Genomic DNA, 21881 nt, shown 5'->3' with positions numbered 1-21881 from the left:
TTTTTTTTAATTAAATTTGAGTTTTATAATGAAATAAATTAATATGGTGGCACAATTATATTTTTGTCTACAAAACTAATTTCAAACATTTAAGCATACGCCTTCAGATCAAAAGATTTTTAAGATCATGAGAAACATTTCAGTCAAGTGTTTCAAAACTTTTGAACGGTAGTGTAAATATTCATTTTTTATTCTATTGCATTTAAGAGCAAATATAGGATACATATATGTGTGTGTGTGTGTGTGTGTGTGTGATTTTTTTAACCGCTCTGTAATGCGTATTTGCTCTTAAATCCAATATATGTTTTAAATAAAGAAATTAGTAATTGAAAATAATCATTAATAAATAAAGCAGACAGCTCAAAACCTAAAAAGTGCTTTCCATGTTTGTGTTGGTTTTAATATGCATAGGCATGAACAACACAAAGATAAATGTTCTGTTTTTGGTGTAACAAGAGAGATGAACTCTATTGTATCATCAGAAGATTATTCAATCACTCTGACTCATCTGTGATGGGGGAGGAAGTTTTTTTAGATTTACTTTATATCCTCATATTCATCCTTACATAAGACAAATGATCTAATAATTATCCATTCTTCCTGGAACACATTCGATTTATCCTGGGGACAGACATCACTATCAAATTTCCTTAACTTTCTGCAAAATACATTGGTCATGCATGCAAAGGCAGCACGTTAAACACATTGATTTCTTCGCCGAACATTCTGTTCACCAGTTCTCTCCCTGTTACAGTTCAGAGTCAAACATTTATGTCCTCACTTTACTAACAAAAAGAGTAGCATGGTACTACTATTTTTGATTAATTTTTATTTATTTATTTATTTACTTTTTGGACATGCACCATAGTTTTCTTTTCTTGTTTCTTGCATTTGAATGGCATTCCTTGGTACATTAACACGGTTATCATTCAGCACCATGTCATTCCCATCTATACCACCACTGTATGGTACCAACACAGCAGGCTACTTTTTGTAAGGGTTGTTAACAGTTACAGTGAAGAATTATGCCAAAGATTCTGAACTTTTGCTTCAACGCATTTTCAGTTGCAACACACTCCACAAAACTAATTTAAATCTCACTGCTGTAACATGCCCTAGAATGATGCAGCATCTGGTGGTTTAAACCACAACAGCGGTTCTCTGGACACATTCTAGCCTTTTTAATAGTAATGTTATGTAACCTCCACAGTCGGCAAACAGACATGCAAATCTGTGTTTAATCCTCCAACATTCAGATGTGATGTAAAGCATGCCACAAATAAGTTTGTACAAGCCTGAAATGGCCACACAGTGATCTTGGTATGAAATCCATGGCATGGATTTACCAGAGTAAACTGGTCACATACTGTATGTTACATAACCAGAAACTTCTACAGGGGGATTACTCTGTTCCTGTCACATGTTTTCCAAGCAAGAATGACACCCTTCCAATGCATGATCTCAAAATGTTTGTATGGATATAAAGTATATCAGCTAATATGATGCATGAAATGTCCCATTCATTTTTAGTGTCTTGAACTACTCTTCTGGAACTTGTGACCTTTATAACAGAGAATGCAGAGTTCTAACATAATTTGACCAATGAATTTCCATGATTTCTGGAGGATTCATTAATTTAAAAAAGATTGGTTTTACAAAGACGTAACCAGTGTCAGCAAATGGAATTACAGAAATAATGATTATTTTCAAACAGGTTCCCATTTTCCATTGGTTGGACAAACAGATAGTCCTGCCCCAATCTCTCACCATTAGTTGAGCCAATGTTGCTGTATCAAGCTGGTCAGGGTGCTAAAACAATGTTTTGAATGACAGCGCCACACTGTTTACACCTTTCTGAAACCCAACCTACAAATGGCGTACTTAAAGTAATTTAAGTATATACTTAGTGATTACAACTCTCAGAATAAATTTGCCGCACAATTAGACATAAACTGGGTCTCAATCCAAATGTTTTCCATTTTTAAGAGCATTTCTAAAAATCTGACAAAAGAAAATGCAGAATTTAATTTCGGTATTCGAGCACTTATTTGTATTGGGAGTAGATCATTTTATTAAATGCTGCCAGGAGATGCCGCAGAAAGAGCGTAATATCTCATATAATGAGCTTGAAATGGCTGCTATGTCCATACGCCTTCAGCATCTGTATACCTGGGAGTGGTCGCGTTCAAATCTGGTCTGACAGATTGTGAGGACCCACATTAACAACCAGCTGTGGGTTAAACACTTCCGAATGTCAAGGGCTATGTTCGAAGAATTGCTTTGTTGTGAAAAGGAGCGGAAACGTGCACAAATTGTCAAAACACATCCTCGTTTTGCAAATAAACTTTTTCCATCACATTATTGAGCATTTTGCCATATGCAAAACTCTAGAAAATCCACCTCTGCCTAGCGCATAAACCTCTGAGAGAATTTTGACATTTTTCATGTGCATATCAAGCATTCACATTCAGGTTTTCTTAAGCGCAAATTAAAAATGTGCATAAAATAGTTGGATGGAAACCCAGATTTGTGTACAATAACTAATAGATCAAAAGGAAAACATCTTGGAGCGCTACTTGCTGGAGGGACCTTGTGAAGTAATCCCAGAAGGTGCTCTTTGGTTGGGTTTTAGTCATAAAAATTAGAAAAAAATCCAAGGCACTTCAGGAACAAAAGTTAAAACGCCTTTATTATTATTTGGCTAGTCACATTAGGACATTAAAATTGTTAAAGAAGTTACAAAAAAATATCATTAACTGCACACTGATGCATTTCGGCAAACAGCCTTCCTCAGAGTGTGTCAGTACCCAATAGGTCATATGGACTAGGTCATATGGAAGATAAACAGATGGACTGTCTGTGGACCTCGCTCAACTATGGAATGTAAGAAAACTTTATCTTTTTCTCATGAGGAAGGCCAAAATATTATTGTGGCAGGGACTTTGTTTGTTGGATCAAACACATCTGATGACTGTAATAAGGACCTAAATTGTGCCTTTTTGGAATGGAAAACACTCATTCAGAGAGATGTTAAACTTGAATTGAATGCGATTACTCTCTCTGACTATTGGAGACGTGGCCTCATTCCACGAGGATTACGTATCAGCAAATTTCCCACCTATGGTAAAGACAACAAGGAATTTACAGAGAAATGGGAAGCTTTTGTCAATAAATGTTCATTAGACTTAATGCTACTGATGATTGAAGAACCCAAACAAGATAGAGAGAAGGTTAACCCTTGTGCAACCTTCGGGACATTTTTGTCTTTTTCATTTTGTTTTTTCGATCATTTTGGCTGTGTTAATGCCAATGGCATAAATTTTGCCAAAGGGATTTTTTATATTTCAACTGCCGTTCCTATAATACTCAATCATATGTCCCCATTGAAACCCATTAATACTGCAATATTTGATCCCAGTGCCATTAAATTATAAAATCATGAATTCTGTGATATTATGCTTTCATTCCGGAGCCCTGGCTTCAAAATTAAATTTTTTCATATTTTCCACCAGATGGCGCCAGTTTTCTCATGTTTAGCCTATGGAGCAAATACATGCTTTTTTCCTATTTTCTGTTTGCTGTATTATAGAGCACTGCAGACCAATTGAATAAATGATGCAGCTAAAATTGTGAGGGTGTGTTGGTATGGATGTCAGAGTGTGTTTTGTATTTGTATATTGAGAAATTTGTGTGTGTGTAAAAAAACAACAGTGGCATTATGTAAATAAATGGGCATTTAAAGGGTTAAAATCCTGAAAATGGATGAATATTTGGTAGTTATGATCAGGACTGATGTTGGTTAAAAGAAATTAACTAACTGAAAGGGGGAAATAATATTAATATATAATATTATTATGGCAGATTTTTGACATGGACATTTTAGTTCTCTAAGGACCTCTGAGTAACTTTTTTTATTGACACACAAGTGTAAGAGATCACTGAAATTAAGAACAAGATTGCAAACAATGTAAAAATGGAGGAAAAGGAAAGTTTGGAAATTCAGTTAAATGATGACCACATTTACAGAAAATCTAAAGAAACAGAAAGTGGATAAATTTAGGAGAGATGAGAAGGATTGAAAAGATGGAAGGGTTTATACCTGGAAAACAGCTACACTCAGCAAGCTGAGAGGGTATGCCCCAAGAAGGACACAGCTCAGTGATCATTCAGTCTCCTTTAATTTGACCAGCAGTGATGATGATTACCTTTCTGATAGCAGAGCGGATTCAAGTAATTTTTTTACAGTCACAGCCAAAGCCATTTACGGACAATCCAATACAAAGAGAAAGAACAGGAGGGGGAGAAAAAAGGCAGCAAAACTATCATATATATATCTGGTTTTCCATTAACGGATGATGCAGTACAAGTTCTATCAAAAGGTCTCTCATTTGCCCAGATGATGAAATGACAGAGTTTAAAACTCAAATAGATCTATTTAGTTTTCATCAGAATTTACAGTTGAGAGCATAGGATGGGCGAACATGACACTGCTTCTGGAGACAATCAGGACTCTTCAACTATTCGCTGCATGTTTAAAGCAAAATCATTGTTTATGCCCCCCATACAGAATGCTACAATTAACACTTTTGTCAAAAAATGTTAATTATGATGTTGAACTTCTTTTTAAAAAGGTGTCACACCAGTAAAGAGGAACCTAACAAGAAAAGAGCAAGAGGTGCTGATCTCTCCAGCAAATAACAAAGATTTGGTGATTAAGCCAGCAGATAAATGTGGAGCAGTAGTAATATGGAGTAGAAATATGTATACAGAAGAGACCTATAGACAACTCAAGGTTAAGAATTTCTATCAATGTTTACGATGTGATCCAACTGAGATGATGAAAACAGAACTGTTATATTTACTCACTGATGCAAGAGATAATAAGTGGATTACGGATAATTAATTCAAATTCCTTTATGTAACAAATGCACGTATTGCATATTTCTATATGCTGCCAAAAATCCATAAAAACTTGACTAAGCCTCCTGGACGTCCTATTATCTCCAATAATGGAAGTCTTTTAGAACCACTTACACAATATATTGATTTTTTCATTAAACCTTTGGTACCGAGGCCTACTTTTCCAGCATTTATCCAAGATACAACGGATGTGATAAAAAATAAATAAAGAAATAGGAACTATTGACTCTGTATCTTTTTTTGGTGGTTATGGATGTGGAGGCTCTGTATACTAATATTAATCATGATGAAGGTCTTAGAGCCTTAAGACACTACTTCCTCCTACAGATTTCATTTCAACACTTACATAATGGACATTGAAACACAATGTTTTTCTGTTTGAAGATAACTTCTTTCAACAGATCAAAGGCACTGCAATGGGGGCATGCTTTGCGCTGAATTATGCCAACCTCTTTTGGGGACTGTGGGAGGCGGAGCATGTCTTCAGTGTTGCTGTAAATCCTTTTTGTAATAATATAAAATGGTGGACCAGATATATTGATGACATTTGCATGATTTTTGAAGTAAATGAAACGGAATTACAAAGTTTTCATGCTTTTCTGAATTCTACAAACAGCTGCATCAAATTGAGCCTTGAATATAGCAAAGGACCAAGGACCAAGATGGATGCCTTCAAACTTCACTCTTCAGAAAAAATATGGACCGTAATACCATTTTACATGCAAAGAGTTTTCACCCTAAACCTCTGAAGCATAATATACCTCTGGGACAATTTCAGAGACTAAGACTAAGAGGTATATGTGATCAAGATCCAGAATTTTCAAATCATGCTACAGATATGGCAAACCAGTTTAAGAACAGAGGATATCAAAAAAAGAGTGTTGGATCAGACTTTGAATAAAGTGACAGCTACAACAAGATGATCTACTTAAAAAGAAATCCAAGAGTAAAATCTCTGCCTCACAACTACATATTCAACGGATAATCAACAAGAACTGGGGAATTATCCAAAGTGATGCAAGTCTAGGTGAAATTTTTCAGGAGCCTCCAATTGTGAGTTACAGAAAAGTCCCTACTATTAAGGACAGAGTAGTGAGAAGTAATTTGGTTGGACAGAGAAATAAAGGTATTGTTTAAATGTGGACATTGTAATCCATACAAAATATTTTGTTGATGTCTTTACTAACAAAGAGTTTTCTATTGGATCATTTATCAATTGTAAGAGTCCATATGTAATCTATAGGCTTCAAAGTCCTTGCCACTGTTTCTATGGAGGCCGGACTAAGTGTAGACTAAGCAAGATAGGCTGTGGGATCATAAGAATGCAACCCACACAAGAAATGAAGATTACCCTATGGCAGAACATTATGCATCTGTACATAATTCAAACCCTTCTACTTTAAAGATTTTTAGTTTATTGGGAAGGGGAATAGATTACAAAGACTTCTACAAAGAGAGGCTTTTTGGATCTTTCATTTGAAGGCCACCACTTTCCCTGATCTGACCCCATTTCTGTAAAAATATTTCCCTTCAACTTGTAATTCTCGAAGGTTGAATGTGGGAATTTGTTAATACATACATGTGGTGAAATGCTTTTTATTTAGTATGTATGTTTGTATCTTCGTTATTATGATCCTGTGATGTCTAAAAATAAGACGGGTCCCCTTCAAGGTTTTGGATCTCCTCGGATTCAGTAGTTAATTGCACTTACACCTGTGACCTGATGGGTACTGAAACACTCTGAGGAAGGATGTTTGCTAAATGCATCAGTGTGCAGTTAATGATATTTGTTTGTAACTTCTTTAACAATTTTAATATCCTAATGTGACTAGCCAAATAATAATAAAAAGGGCTTTTTAACTTTTGTTCCTGAAGAAGTGCCTTGGATTTTTTCTTATTTTCATGCATATAATCCCATTGAAGCAGATCTAGAGTTCAGTTACATCAGTTCTGTCTGGATGAATGGGCCAAAATTCCAGCAACTTATTGTGAGAAGCTTGTGGAAGGCTACCCAAAACATTTGACCCAAGTTAAACAATTTAAAGGCAATGCTACCAAATACTAATGAAGTGTATGTAAACTTCTGACCCACTGGGAATGTGATGAAACAAATAAAAGCTGAAATAAATCATTCTCTCTACTATTATTATTCTGACATTTCACATTCTTAAAATAAAGTAGTGATCCTAACTGACCTAAGACAGGGAATGTTTTCTACGATTAAATGTCAGGAATTGTGAAAAACTAAGTTTAATTGTATTTGGCTAAGGTGTGTGTAAACTTCTGACTTCAACTTTATACAAAATTACAAAGAATTTATGAATCTGTGAAGCCAATATTTCTAAAGTGTAAACTTGCGCATATTGTGATTTCAGATCGGATAGCCACGGTCTCAACTCCGTTTGCGGTCTCTGTTAATTGTGCGTGTCTGGAGCTTATAAATTGTAACATTAACATACGACATCATATACACTTTCTACTTCTTGAAATGTCTGTTAATGTATCACACGATTCACACGTGATTCTCGTGTTTATTTATAGCCTAAACCTGAGCGTGATGTTAAACTCCTGACATGAAGTGATGATTTCACGTCGGAGCCCGTCCATCCATCTCTTAAAGTTGACCACATTTATATTCACTTCAGCGATTAAGGAAATTATCTGGTTAAGACTTTATTCTGAAAAAAATAAAAATAAAAGTTGAAATGCTCCATAGAGTATTCATCTATTAGGAATATTCCTCCTTATGTAAAGCAAAGAAACTGAAACTTTCACCGTCTTTTTTTCTTCTTCTTCTTTAAACTGTGCTACCTCTGTTAAGGTGCTATATACATTTTACATTATTATTATTATTATTATTATTTAACTAAATAATGGTGACTTATCGTAAAAATTCCTTATAGATTTACGGGACTTTCACCTGTTTGTATGCTATATTTTATTTTCATTTCTTTTAATGTGTGAATTTGTATTTATTATACACTGCAAAATGTGTGCTTGACATTTCACATTTTGCTTGACACCTCCTGCCTCCAGAATATTGTTGTTATACATGAACAGACAAATGAAAACTCTGTTTCATGCAGATATTAATATCAGAAATACCAGGAGAAACCACAACATATTCCACAGTTAATGTAGCCTACAAATTCAGCTTCATCTGGTAAGAAAAATAAAAGAATAAAATTATATTTTTTTTAAATAATAGTTGTAAAGTAATAATAATAATAATAATAATAATAAAAATATCAAGCTATTATTATGAAAAGGCATATACAAGGCATATTTTATTAATAGAAACTATAAATGTAAGAGTAACATTTAAAAATGGGCATTTCATTTATTTTTGACGCACTTCAGGTTTAAGCCCCGCCCACACCCGGTTTCTATCTGAATACAGAGACAGATACAGATCATTTTGTCATATGAATAGATACAGATACAAATACAGATAACGGCTTCACTGCACACCCCTACCAGGAACCCTGTGAATGTTTTTTCCCATTTTGTAGGTTGTTGAAAATGGAACCCAAAGACGTGCATGTTTACAGATAATTTTATAGATATAATATATATTTCTTTTATTTAAGATCTGAATTTGAAAGACAAAAATACATGGCATGATTGAAACATATTTTGCACTACATCATAATGTTTTGCACAACAGGCATCACATGTGCAGTAAATGAAAGTTCAATTTAAATATTAAATAACTGATGACAAAAAAGTAAATATGTAAACACTAAGCTAGTAAAATATTTTTTTCTATTGCAACACTTCCGATTAAAGTGGTTTGGTAACAGTATAAAGAATGAAATCCTTGAACAAAACTCATTTTCATTCCAGTTATGGAAAAACACAGTGCTCTTCAAACATCCTCTGCAGTTATTCGGTTATTAGTCTTCTGTTACAAAATGGTCCGTGGATTTAGTTTTTCTGCATCAAGTTCTCGAACCACGCCGAACATCTGGGAATAAGCTTTGAACTTGTAACTAAATCAAAGCTCTCAACCATCTGTTGTTTTAAACCTAATATCATTTGCACAGATGATTCAATGGTGACATTTTCTTTTAGGAAAGGGGCATTATGTTAATAGTCCTTCCGTGAATGTGTGTGCAAGTGAGTGGGTTTCTCTATTTTTAATTCACGTACAGGCAAATAAAAGATTTTGATTAAGTAAGGCCCCTGTGCTGCATTATGAACGGACTAGTTTAGATTTGATTAGCATCTGGGAGAGAAAGGGGGGTCGGCAGGCGACTCTGTGAAAGACTTGAGCTCATAGGCAGCACCACTGTCCACTTCCATGGATTTACGGGAGAAAAGAAGCCGGATGTCCCGATGGAGGTATATCTTTCCAGATTTGGAGCTCTGGAACCTGACAGACAAAGAGGACAGAAAACACAAGACAAGAGAAAGAAAGAGCAAACAGTTAAAAGGAGTAAATAGTGTCATGCATAAAACAATAATTTAGGCATGATAATAAAGTAAGCTGCACCATTGGGTGGCAAATGTTACTGGGTTATTCTATGCCAAAGCAACCAACCTTCAGAAACTCTGGCTGAAATATTTGATTTTTTAACTTTTTTCTGAAGAAAAATAAACCAATTATGACAAGCCAAAATATTAAATGCCATGGATAAACATTCAGTTTAATTTTGTAGAGGGGGGTCAAAATGACAATTTCGAATCCAGGGTGTGCTGAGTGACTCAAGCCAGGTCTCATAAGCATAAGCAACCAAATTGGCCTGGTTGCTAAGGAGGGTAGAGTCACATGGGGTAACCTCCTTGTGGTCGCGATTAGTGGTTCTCGCTCTCAATGGGGCACGTGGTAATTTGTGTGTGGATCGTGGAGAGTAGCATGAGCCTCCACACGCTGTGAGTCTCCGCGGTGTCATGCACAGCGAGCCACGTGATAAGATGCGCAGATTGACGGTCTCAGAAGCGGAGGCAACTGAGACTTGTCCTCCGCCACCTGGATTGAGGTGAGTAACCGCGCCACCATGTAAGCAGTGGGAATTGGGCATGCCAAATTGGGGAGAAAAGGGGATAATAAATAAATAAATTGATGATGTGATGAGATCATGCAAGTTAACTTCGACGTCAACATTTAAAATGACATTTTGAATTATCTTGCAGGGTTTTTCCTGCATTGAGAATTTTTTGGTTGCGGGGTGATTGAAGACGATATGATGATATGGATCACATGCGCGATTAAACTGGGCTGCCCTCGATATCGTGGGGCAGAAAACAAAACTTATGGGACTCATTTGCATTCTACAGGAGAATTTTCTATTTCAAAGCGCTATGGAGCAATTCAGACATTTCAAATGGCTAATTTTCCCAGACATTCCGAACAGCACTGACGAGGGAAAGAGAAAACACCTGCCCAGCACCAGCATCAGTTACAAGACTTTATACATCTACAGTACCCTTACTAACATGCCCCAATTTGGCATGCCCAATTCCCAATGCGCTCTAGGTCCTCGTGGTGGCATAGTGACTCGCCTCAATCCGGGTGGCGGAGGACGAATTTCAGTTGCCTCCATGTCTGAGACCATCAATCTGTGCGTCTTATCACATAGCTTGTTGAGCGCGTTACCGCGGAGTGGAGGCTTCATGCTGTTCTCCACGGCATCCATGCACAACTCACCACGCACCCCACCGAGAGTGAACCACATTATAGCGACCATGAGGAGGTTAACCCAACATGACTCTAACCACCCTAGCAACTGGGCCAATTGGTTGCTTAGGAGACCTGACTGGAGTCACTCAGCACACCCTGGATTCGAACTTGCGACTCCAGGTGTGGTAGACAGCGTCTTTACTTGCTGAGCTACCCAGGCCCCCATATGTGTTTAGGCTTTTAAATAAACAATTTCTTTAAAAAAATACTTGTTAACATAAGGGCAAGTACAATGTAGAATAAAAATCTAGACCTTTATAAATTGTGAACAAAGTCAATTGTATAATAATGTCATTTATTTCCTGCTCTAATGATCTTTGATAATAGGAAACAAACTGGCTTGGTTTGGCTTCAGATATTCCTTGAATCACAATGATTCCTAAATCAATAAGAGTCTGATAAAAGCAAAACAATGTCTGTTAAGGAGTAGAAATCAAGGATTTTCACTATAGAACAGCAGTCCCAAATCAGTAAAGTGGTATACTCATGAATATGTAAAAAACAAAAAATCAAACTGCATTATGTATGTGGATGACCGTGTACGTCAGCCACCACCAAAGACCATATTTGACCCTGGAAAAACCCTGTATTGCGTGGCAAAAACAAAAAAGTACACTTTTGGGGGATGATTCAAATAAGTATATAAATTGATTAATAGGCATGTTGGGAGCCACAAATGAAAAGTCGAAAGGGCAGTCCAGCGGCTGCCTGATGAGTAAGTGTAGTTTAGACCAACAGCTTCATGGTCTTATGATACTCTACTGGACAGTTAACCACAATATTTCGCAACGAATTAAAACACCCCAGCGAGCACTTAGTGTGACCTGCATCATTCCGCAGTACTGACCTCAGGTGGACGAGGTAGCGGAGGGTTCGTCCCTGCCCCAGCACGTGCATCTTTTTGTTGTTCTGTCCGCTGAACTCGCGTTTGACGGGGACTGAGAAGGTTCTCTGCCGCAGGAATGTCTGTTGGCTGGCGGGCATTTCTCTCAGATCGTACATCACCACAAACATCTTCACCACTGTCTTATTGGGGTTAAATAAGGTCTGACACAGAGAGAGAGAGAGAGAGAGACAAAACAAGTGCTGAACATCAAAGCTACACAATCCACAATAGAAAACAATAGAAAAGCCTTGTAGCCATACTTTTAAAACATTAAGTATCCTTCCTGCGTAAGTGCCTTATATAAGCACCATTTTTGCCTCAGGAAACAAATCAAAACTATTTTCTGTGGTAATCTATATAATGCTTAAAAAAGATATGATTATTTTGAACTTGTATTGAACCCCAAAAAAAAATCCTTTAATGAATGCATGTTTATTGCAGGTTTTGCATTTTCTATCTATCACCAGTAGAGGACCCATCTCCAAACAAATGGAAGTGGAGAGGATCATGTAGCAGACAATCTCCTTTGTTCTCAAAGTGTTGTGTCTCATAATTAGTATTACACACCATCACATGCATTTACAGTTATTACTCATATTCAAATGGGTGTCATGCCCATGACACATACTTTATAAGCAGATGATGGTGAATGCATTTTAAATAATGAGACATTCTTACCACTTGAATGGTTCCTGAATGAGGTACTCGATATCCCCTCTTACCGAGAGACTCTAAATTTATGACACCCTGAAGAGACCCAGAAAATACTCAGTCAAGGTCAAATATGAGCCTTTTAAAGCATGTACAACTTGGCAGTAATGCATTAATGAATCTTTAATAACGTTACTGACACCTTCAAATGGAATGTTGTCCTTTTATATCACTTTATCGAAATAAAAAAGATATAAAGGTAACAAACTACTCTTAATAATAATGCTAATACTACCTGGGGAAATGTTAATAACGTAACATCCAACACAAACACACAAACAGAATATGTGAGACACAGGGCATGGCCCATTACCATGTAGGGGGAAGGTGCATTATCGTCAGAGACGCTGTAGAAAGACACGTCCACAGGTAATGTCATGTGACTGGGGCAGAACGTTCCGCTGGCACCCACCTCAGCCGTGAAGCCCTCGATGGTACCCAACGGCTCCAAACGATAGTTCAGAACACACTCCTACAGACACACAAACACGAAATATAATTGAACAATGGTTAATCCTTCTCTTGATCGATTGATCGGTCTGTCTGTCTGTCTATCCATCCATCCATCCATCCATCTGTCTGCCTGTCTAACCATTTGTCTTTCTATCTGTCTGTCCATCCATCTGTTTGTTTATGTCTGTCTGTTCTTCTGTCAATCTGTCTGTCTATCTATCCATTTACTCTGTTTGTCAGTCTGTCTGTCTATGTTTTATGAATTATGCATTACACATATATTTCTTTTTTACATTCTTTACAGATAGGGAAACCTTTATTAATCTTTTAGGGACAGAGGGTGTTGACACTGAGGGCTAAAGGATAGTGTGTGTTTGTGTGTAATTATTTGGTGATTGTTTGTGTACCTCAAAGTTTCCCAAAAGGCTAAGGCTGGCAGGTGGGGCGCTGGCACTGAGGATCTGCTGCTCATCACAGTCTTGTAATCTTTTCAAAACCCTGCAAACACACCCACAATGTTCTGTCAGCCATTTTGGGTTGTCTGTAGCTTTAGGCCTAGTCTTTGTGTGCACAGCAGATGGCAGTGTATGTAGGAAAGCCTTAACAAAGGAAATGGCCCTGTAATATGGAACAATGGCACTACAGCAGGAAATTAAGTGAGGACAGTGAGGACAGATGGTCATACCTCTTATTGGCAGCCCATGGTACACCTTTGCAATGAATCACAGAAGTGTCTAAATCAAAATATCCTGACTGGCTTTTTCTTTGAGGAACCTGTGGGGGAAAAAGAGGAAGTGAGTGAACACATTTACATCTTTGTTTTGCACATTTAAAATATGATGGATGAAATAAACTACATGCAACCATTTGCACAATGTTTGCATTATTTATCAAAGTTCTCGCATTTTTACAAAAAAGTAACTATGTTTGAAAAATGGCATGGTACTAAATGACAATGATATTCATATCTAATAGTATTTACTTCAGAGAATACCATGGTAATACTATCGTACATGTACATATAAAAAAAGAAAGAAAAAAAGAAAAAATGGCAGTACTGTGGAAACATGGCAAAAACAAAAAGTACCCTAACAGTTCAAAAATACCATGGTAATACCATGTTTTTACATGTACCATAATAGTACCATTGTATTTTTGGTAGTGTGAGGGAACTTTTTGGTAAGTGCAGTACCATGGTATGAGACCAAAAACATAGTAGTACCATGGTACATGTCTAAAAAAACTATGGTAAAATCCTGGTACATTTCCAAAACATGGTAAACGTAAAATAAATAAATAAATAAATAAATAAATAAATAAATAAATAAATAGTAGTACCATGGTACGTCCAAAACAAAATATGGTAATACCATAGTATTTGTCTACAAAATCATGGTAGTACCATATGTGTCTAAAAAAAAATATCAGTACCATGGTAAATATCCAAAAAACATGGTAATACCATAGTATGTGTCTTCAAAACCATAGCAGCACCATGGTGTTTCGAAAAAATAAAATAAAAAATATGGTAGGACCATGGTACATTTCCAGACAAACTATGGCAGTACCATTGTATGTGTCCAAAAAAAAATGGTAATGCCATGGTGCCATGTACAAAAAACAAAACAACTCTGGAGGTATCATGGTACATGTCCAAAAACCAAGGTAATACCATAGTAATTTTTGGTTTGTGTCGGTTTTGATCTTTGTGTAGTTTGTTTATAAAATTCTGATATAAAAAATTAAATCATTGTATTCAATCAATTGTAACATTTAAGGAAAAACCTGAGTGATAATTAAATCCGAGTGGACCTCTAGAAAACAAAAGAAGCACTCTTGTGGAGTAGAAGAACCAGACTCCCACACAAGTGCTTGAGTCACACAGCACACATCTCAGTCCTCAGAGTGAAGCTGCCATTAGTTTAATTTCAAAACACTCACGGTCCAATCACTGAGAGAATTAAAGGAAATTATTAATAAAAACGTCCTCCCTATAAAAAGTTATACGGAGGAAGTGGCTCTATTTTGGCCCCTGCCACTTCATTAGCATGTGATACGGGAGGCCCAAACTGCAGAAACTCTACAAAAGACAGGATGTTGATACTGGATACCTGAGTCTGGACAGCATTTGAGACAAACAAGGAGTGATTCAGATGTGAGTGCAGATGAGTCACAGACACACACAGAGACTCTTTCAATAATTGAGCAGATGCTGTGCTCAAGTCTCTTTGTTGGAGGGCCACTGAGGGAACTGTGCTCTTACTGGGCTAGATAGGAGAGGCAGGCCAGTGCAGGGGTGGAAGGCTTTCGTTGCTGTTCCTTCTATGGAGTGACGATTCTGTTTCCAGTTACTGCATGGCTTCAGTGGAAAGGGGGGGCGTCTCTGCATTTAGGGGAAAAAGAGGAGTGAAAGAACCTTAAAACTACATCAAAATAAAGGCTAGGGTATAATTTTTCCACTTGCTACACTCAGCCTCTACGCTCTACTATGCTCTTCTGACCGTGAGCACTTATGGACACGTTCGGCATATGTGTGCTACGACTTCCTTGTGATATTATTTTAATACAGTCTGTGTGCAGACAACGTACACTGTCTAGAAAATCTGGGCTGCACGAGGACAGTCATAATGTGTTAATGACAAAACTTGCGTCACACCCAAAGTGTGTGAGACGTAGCATCACTTGGAAAACCAAAGTATACTTTGGCATTTAACCATTGGGTTTAAAAAAAATACAGTAGTTTCCAAACCACATGGACAAAAGGTATAGGTCAAATCCAATGACTGGAGAGCAATTCACTTTTAATTCAGGCATGCAAACTGTTTTCAGAGAATTCAGAATCTTCTTGGATCAGAGTAGGTTTAAATAGATTTGATGGAAAAATGTTCGTCTTAACCAGGCACGATGGGGCAAGATTCCAGCGACAAGTAATTTGCCAGTCCACACTGGAAGCAAAAATGCTAATCGATGCAACACAATCACAGTCAATCAAAACATATCTGTTTAATATACAGCTACTGTATATACAGAATTTACAGGGTAGAGTGGGATTCTGGACCAATGAGATTTTACTGTTGGTGGGGCTGTCCACTGTCCTATAGCTCATCGTCAATTGTCAGACCTGATAAGGACATGGTGTTAATATACAGAATTAGTTTTCCTCACATGGTTTCTGTTGGTAAGAGTAATCAAGCTTCAAATCATGATCGCACATCACATGACCTCATTGACTTGCATTGTATGGACAAACAGACGTATATCCTTTAAAATATCTCTGTGTTTCGCAGAAGAAAGACATACAAGTCTGAGACGGCATAAGAGTGAGTACATAATGAAAGAATTATCATTTTTAGGTGAACTATTCCTTTCAGGCTTAAAATGAGATATAAAAAGATTGTAAGGTGGGAGAGACTGATATCTACTCACCATATGACTGCTTGGAGTAGGACCAACAGAAGGACTGGGGGTGCAGTGAGTAAAGTTGGCAGGTTTTCTAGAAAGAGATGCCCAGGGCTCCTGGTTCTCATCCTTCTCAAGACTGGAGGACCCATCCTGGATGTGCTTCTCTGCTCCTTTCTCCTGGATTGACTCTTGTGTCTTGGAAGGCTGGAGGTATCCAATTAGTGTCAGCCCATTCTCCTGAGGAGAGCTTGTGTGGTCTTTCAAGGAGGTCCAGGATTCTCTTTTGGTGTTCTGTTTGTGATTACTTGCCATTAAAGGCTGTGATTTTTTTATGCTGAGGTCTTCAAGTTTTAGGCTGGCCACATGTAGTGGTCTACTAGAACAGTCTTGCTGGCTATGATTAGAGTCAGGAGATTGACAACATTTTGTTGCTTGAGAAATGCGAGGCTTTGTGCTTGCCTCGCCATTGGTTATGCTTGAGGACTTCTCATGGCTTGGTGGAGATACATAGCCATTTGAATGGGCATCATGGCTTTCGCCTACTTGTTTATTTTGATAGGACTTGAATTTATAGGTGCCGTTCAGAAGACTGTAGGACTGTTGAAGTCGCTCCTGAATCAATCTTGAGATATCCTGAACTGCGTCTGCAATCATAGAACCTTCAGGAGAATGGTCACTTAGTACAAGACGCCGACAGGTTGACAGCTTTGGGGAAGTTTTTGCTTCGTGGTCCACTTGGTCTAGCTGCTTTCTGCTTCTAGGGCTCAAGGGGGTGTCAAAAAGAGATGACCGGCTCCTCTCTGGGTTTTCAGGGCCAGTTCCATTATTAGTTTGAGGAAAAGGGAAAAGGGATTCTTTGGATTTCTTCAAGCGCTCCTTGTCCTGCAAGGAGCTCCAGGGTGTTTTGTGTCCTGGTGGTTCATGAGAAGTGAAGAGGGCATCAGGGAGATGAGGACCTGTAGGGTCGCAGAAATTTAGCCGTTGAGCAATGCGAGCAATGACTTCCTGCCTCTCCTGGAGCAAGGAGCCAATGAGGGGGTTGGTTTCACCTGAGATGGAGCTTGGACTCAGGCTAGGGGTTGCTAAAGAGTCGGCAAGGGACATTGATTTGAAAGCACGAACTGGCGACTCCATTCTTGACGTCTTAGGTCTCTCTGCACCATTAGTACACAAGCTATAAGGCTCGGTTGGGGGGATGTCCACACCTCCATTCAGCCGAGAGTAAAACCATTTGACGGCTTTGCCTGGCGGGAGAGGGGACTTTGGGCAGGGCGGGCATTTACGTGGGCTGTGAGGAGGTGGAGAAGGATGTAGGGGCCTGGAGAAGAGTGGAGACCCTGGCAGACGGAGGGAACTGTGGTTCTCTCCAGCATGGGTGCTCCCCTCACCATGCTCCAGGCCTCTTTTACCCAGGAAAGCTAGACCTGAATGGATGCTACATTTGAGTACGGGGTATTTAGGCTGGCGAGGCAAAGACTGCACCCGCACTTTGAGAGCGACACTGTGCGATACATTTGGGACAGGGAAGGCATGTTCATAGGGGGTCTGCGAGAAGTTCCATATCAGTTCCTCATCAGCTGCACTTATTCTGCAAAATTCAGCAAAGAAGGTAGATCAACAAACGGGATCAGCAAAAACCATGCAAGAGCTCCAGTAAATTCACATAAAAATACACACATGGAAACACATATACACACACAACCTCTGTTCCTAAACCTAGTGGGCTGCATACATAGACAGCAATTTAAGGCCTAATAGGTAAGTTGAGTCTCTCCGGCACTTAACTTGAGCAGCGCTATTTGTGTGGCGAGTGTAGTTGCTGCCCATGTACAGCGTTCCAAATTAGTAACTTGCGTGGTTCTATTTTAGTTAGGATGCTGCCTTAGAAGGTAGCTGCATACCTAGACAGATGGCAGCAAGGCAGATCACTAGGTTTTGGAAAAGAGCTATTGAGGTACACCGCAAAAACTATTCTTGATTTGTTGTGGCTAATTTGACATCTACAAAGAGTCCTCATTCTTTCTTATATTTGAAACAATCCCTGCATGTGTAGCGTGTGCTACCTGTAAAGGATGTTTCTGGGTACAAGTCCATGAGAAGCACTGAGCCACGCACTGAGCTGTGAGAAAAACACATAGGAACGTACAGCCAAGAGCAGGGTTTTCTCCTCAATAAAGCGATCTCCACTCCTAAAAGAAACACCAAATAAAAACGTTGTTAAAATTATGTCACTACCTGTGTGAAATAAAGTGTTTACAATGTAAAGTATTAGTAGTACTGTAAGTGAAGAGTCTTACTGTCTGGGCACTGGTTGTAAAGTCCATCTCTCCAGTAAGAGCGCATCTTGCTTTATTGCTGGGTCATTTAAGTCCGTTCCGTCTGTGGTCGGGCCTTCGTCGCTATAGCAACAGTCAGGAAGCAGCATCACCTCAATCATGATGGGGATGTGATTGCGCCATAGCAACATGACCTTTGACCTCGTTCTCCTTGCTTGACGACACTATATTGGGAAGATGACTTTTTTTGTTCAACTTTTTACATTGTTTACTGTATTAGACAAACTTTGAAAGTTTTCAGGAGGCAAAACAAGACAAACATCATACACTAAATCAACAAGCCTTGAGTCAATAAGGATGCACTAAGTCATTTTACACTGACAACTATCCGCATGGATACAGCCGCAAGAGCAAAACTTAATTGTGCGCTCCACCTTTGGAGGATAGATTTTAAAGGTGTGGGGAAAAAAGGTGCAACCTACCTGTGGTATTTTGTCACTGCATTCATGTTTGGTGAAGACAGGCATAGCTGACTGGGCAGGTGGGCAGTGAAGCCCTTCGGTCCGACCCTTTACGGAACATTCTGGAGTCCGCCCCTCTGTGATCAGGAGTGTCAGGAACATGAGGAACTCCTCAGCATCATACTCAAAGAACTCCTCAGCTGCTTCTAAAAAGACAAAACAGAGACATGGTTCGAGTTAAGACAAATCTCTCTCTATAGAGCACAGCAGTGACCACCCACTTTTCTAGCAGCTTCACGCAGCATCATGCACAATGCTTTATGAAAGTGTGCGAGCCATTTTGCCATGATTCCCATTTCCATGACAACAGAGACTTCTCTGATTGGTGTATATTGCTTAAGGGTTTTGGGTAGAGTAGTTCTTCACCAGGAATCTGGCAATTAAGCAACATTTTTCTTTAAATTAAAGGTGCACTAAGTAATTTTATGTTCTTGTCATCTTGACTTTAGAGTGACACCTAGTGGTGTGGATGCAGCATCATCCAAAATCAATAATTTTTAGTTACTGATGCCATTGTAGAAATTCACTTTTCACAATCAGCCATGATTAATTTAATCCAAGAAAGTGTCCAATAACAAGATGGTTACTGAGATTGAGTGAGTAGTATTCAGCTTGTCATGTGATTCTAAAATGGCAGCCCCTATGAGGGCACCCCTCCCTCATGTAGAATAAAACAGCTTTTGAAAGGTTACTAATATGACTAGAGGCCTCATCTCATGTGTGTGGTCATGATTTTATACATATGTTTCAAAATTACAATTCATTTCTTTAGGAGTAAAACTTTTTTAATGGGGAAAAGAATTACTGAGTACACCTTTAAGTTAAAAATGACATTGACTCAAGGCTTTTACAGAAGCATATAACACCAATTAACAATTTCAGAAGCTCATAGTAGGTCTGTCTTGAAAAGTTTATACATTACTGCTAACAATCTATTTATCTATAGAGAAATGATTAAGATTTTACTTTCTGAACCCCACACTTTTGTGCTCTAATTGTGAAACTTATCTACAATATATTCAAGAAAAATTTGTCAGGTTTTTGTGTGAGACCTCTGTGTTTAAAGATCAATTAATGCTTTGCTACTTAGATTACATATTTAACCAAGTTTTAAAGTTTGTTCAAGTACCATAAGTAATTTTTCATTTTCATTTTTATTATTTATTTATTTCATAAAACCACAGACAAACAGCTAGTAACACCGTTTCAAAAAAGGTAACACTGTTTATCCATAGCAAACAATCTTTGCCTTATTTATCAGCTATGGAAACTGGGCTAAACAAACATGCCACACTATTGTGCCAGCAGCAAAACATACCTGATCAACAGCTTAATAAGAACGCAATTGTCTGTAACTGCATGGAATGCAGAAATACATGTTGCATGCATTAAATGTAATTCTGAGTCAGTTCTGGTAAAATTCCAAAACAGGACTGGATTTGACACCCACAAACTGTTTGAATACCAAAAGTGTTGTGCATAAGCATAAAAATAAACATGGCAATTCAAATGAGGCCTTGTAATAGCCAAAACGTTAGTCTTGTCATAAACATCGCAGGAAACCCTGAGCTGCAGGTGAATCACTTTATATTGTACATACAGAGCAGGCATGCCACGGGACTGTAAGGACAACAAAAAGTTCACAGCAGAATCGTTTGTGCTCATAATTATTCCATGTTTCTTGAGAACCAGACAGAAGCGAGATACACTACAGCGGAGTGGGTTTACCCACAGCTTTGAGACACAAACAAAAGCATCTACATGGCAGTTTAGGTCCGTTACATCCAGCAAATGGGGCTATTGTTTGAAAGCGTCAGAGACCTGGGAAAACAGGGCAAGAGAATGTCCCATTCCTGAATGCACACCCTTATTCCACTGATATGAGGGTGTATGCTTTATAATAAGTAATACAAAGTCAAATAAAGTTTATAGGCGCAAAGGTGTCATTCTTTCCCCTTTAAAAAAGTTTTATTAATTAAAATGAATTGTAATTTTGAAACATATAAAAACATAACCGCTTACATGAGATGAGGACTCATATCAGTAACCTTATAAAAGCTGTTTTATTCTACATGGGAGGGGTGCCCTCATGGGGGCCACCATTTTAGAATCACATGACCAGCTGAATACTACTCACTTAATCTCAGTAACTGTCTTGTTATTGGACACTTTCACTCTTGGATTAATCATGGTTGATTGTGAATAGTGAATTTCTACAATGGCACCTGTAACTGAAAACTACTGATTTTGAATGATGCTGAATCCACACCACTAGGTGTCACTGTAAGTCCAAGATTACACAAGCAAAAGTTACTTTTAAGTTACCTTTAAGATCCAAAGGAGTATTCCAGTGAAATCATAAAAGCTTAAAAAACAGCCTAAGACAATTATGCTTATGTTTTAAGTTTAGGTATATATTTACACAAAAGGATGCTTTTTGCCACCTAACTTACTAACATTAACAAATGGAATACTCAAAAGGTAAAAAAGCCAAATCTCTTGAATTAAGATCACTATCCGTCCCTGTCTGCCATTAGTCGAACAGATAGTGCCATTATCTGGAATAATGTAAAAACTAATGCAACTGATAATTCGCAGCATGTTGTGGCCGATAACGATAACCGATTATTTTGCAGCATGTTGTAGCTGATAACGATAACCGATAATTCACAGCTTGTTGTGGCCGATAACGATAACCGATAATTCACAGCTTGTTGTGGCCGATAACGATAAACGATAATTCACAGCTTGTTGTGGCCAATAATGATAACTGACAATTCACAGCTCACTGTGACCGATAATGATAACTGTTAATTCACAGCTCACTGTGACCGATAACGATAATTCACAGCTTGTTGTGGCCGATAACGATAATGATAATTCACAGCTTGTTGTGGCCAATAATGATAAACGATAATTCACAGCTCATTGTGGCTGATACCGATAATGATAATACACAGCTTACTGCAGCTGAAATCGATAGCCGATAAAATATTTCACAGCTCATTGTACCAGTAGCCGATAATTTT

At 38.1% G+C, this 21881-nt stretch overlaps 1 protein-coding gene across 1 annotated transcript in view; it reads right to left on the bottom strand.

The window, feature by feature from the left end:
• Window positions 1-7291: 7291 nt before the first annotated feature.
• Window positions 7292-21881, bottom strand: part of LOC127417021 (protein FAM214A-like) — a 58640-nt gene continuing 44050 nt past the window's right edge. The window contains exons 2-12 of the mRNA XM_051656705.1: window positions 18814-18998; window positions 18353-18555; window positions 18119-18244; window positions 16080-17643; window positions 14917-15036; window positions 13339-13427; window positions 13061-13151; window positions 12514-12672; window positions 12168-12236; window positions 11451-11650; window positions 7292-9295 (exon numbers count right to left, since the gene is read on the bottom strand). Of these exons, the coding sequence (XP_051512665.1) occupies window positions 9142-9295; window positions 11451-11650; window positions 12168-12236; window positions 12514-12672; window positions 13061-13151; window positions 13339-13427; window positions 14917-15036; window positions 16080-17643; window positions 18119-18244; window positions 18353-18555; window positions 18814-18998 (2960 nt within the window). The 3' untranslated portion in view covers window positions 7292-9141. The remainder of the gene's footprint in view (window positions 9296-11450; window positions 11651-12167; window positions 12237-12513; window positions 12673-13060; window positions 13152-13338; window positions 13428-14916; window positions 15037-16079; window positions 17644-18118; window positions 18245-18352; window positions 18556-18813; window positions 18999-21881) is intronic.

The sequence above is a fragment of the Myxocyprinus asiaticus genome, chromosome 26 (assembly GCF_019703515.2).
Source record: "Myxocyprinus asiaticus isolate MX2 ecotype Aquarium Trade chromosome 26, UBuf_Myxa_2, whole genome shotgun sequence".
Lineage (NCBI taxonomy): Eukaryota > Metazoa > Chordata > Actinopteri > Cypriniformes > Catostomidae > Myxocyprinus > Myxocyprinus asiaticus.
Note: the sequence above shows the minus strand (reverse complement) of the source record. Positions and strands in the feature narration are given on the sequence as shown.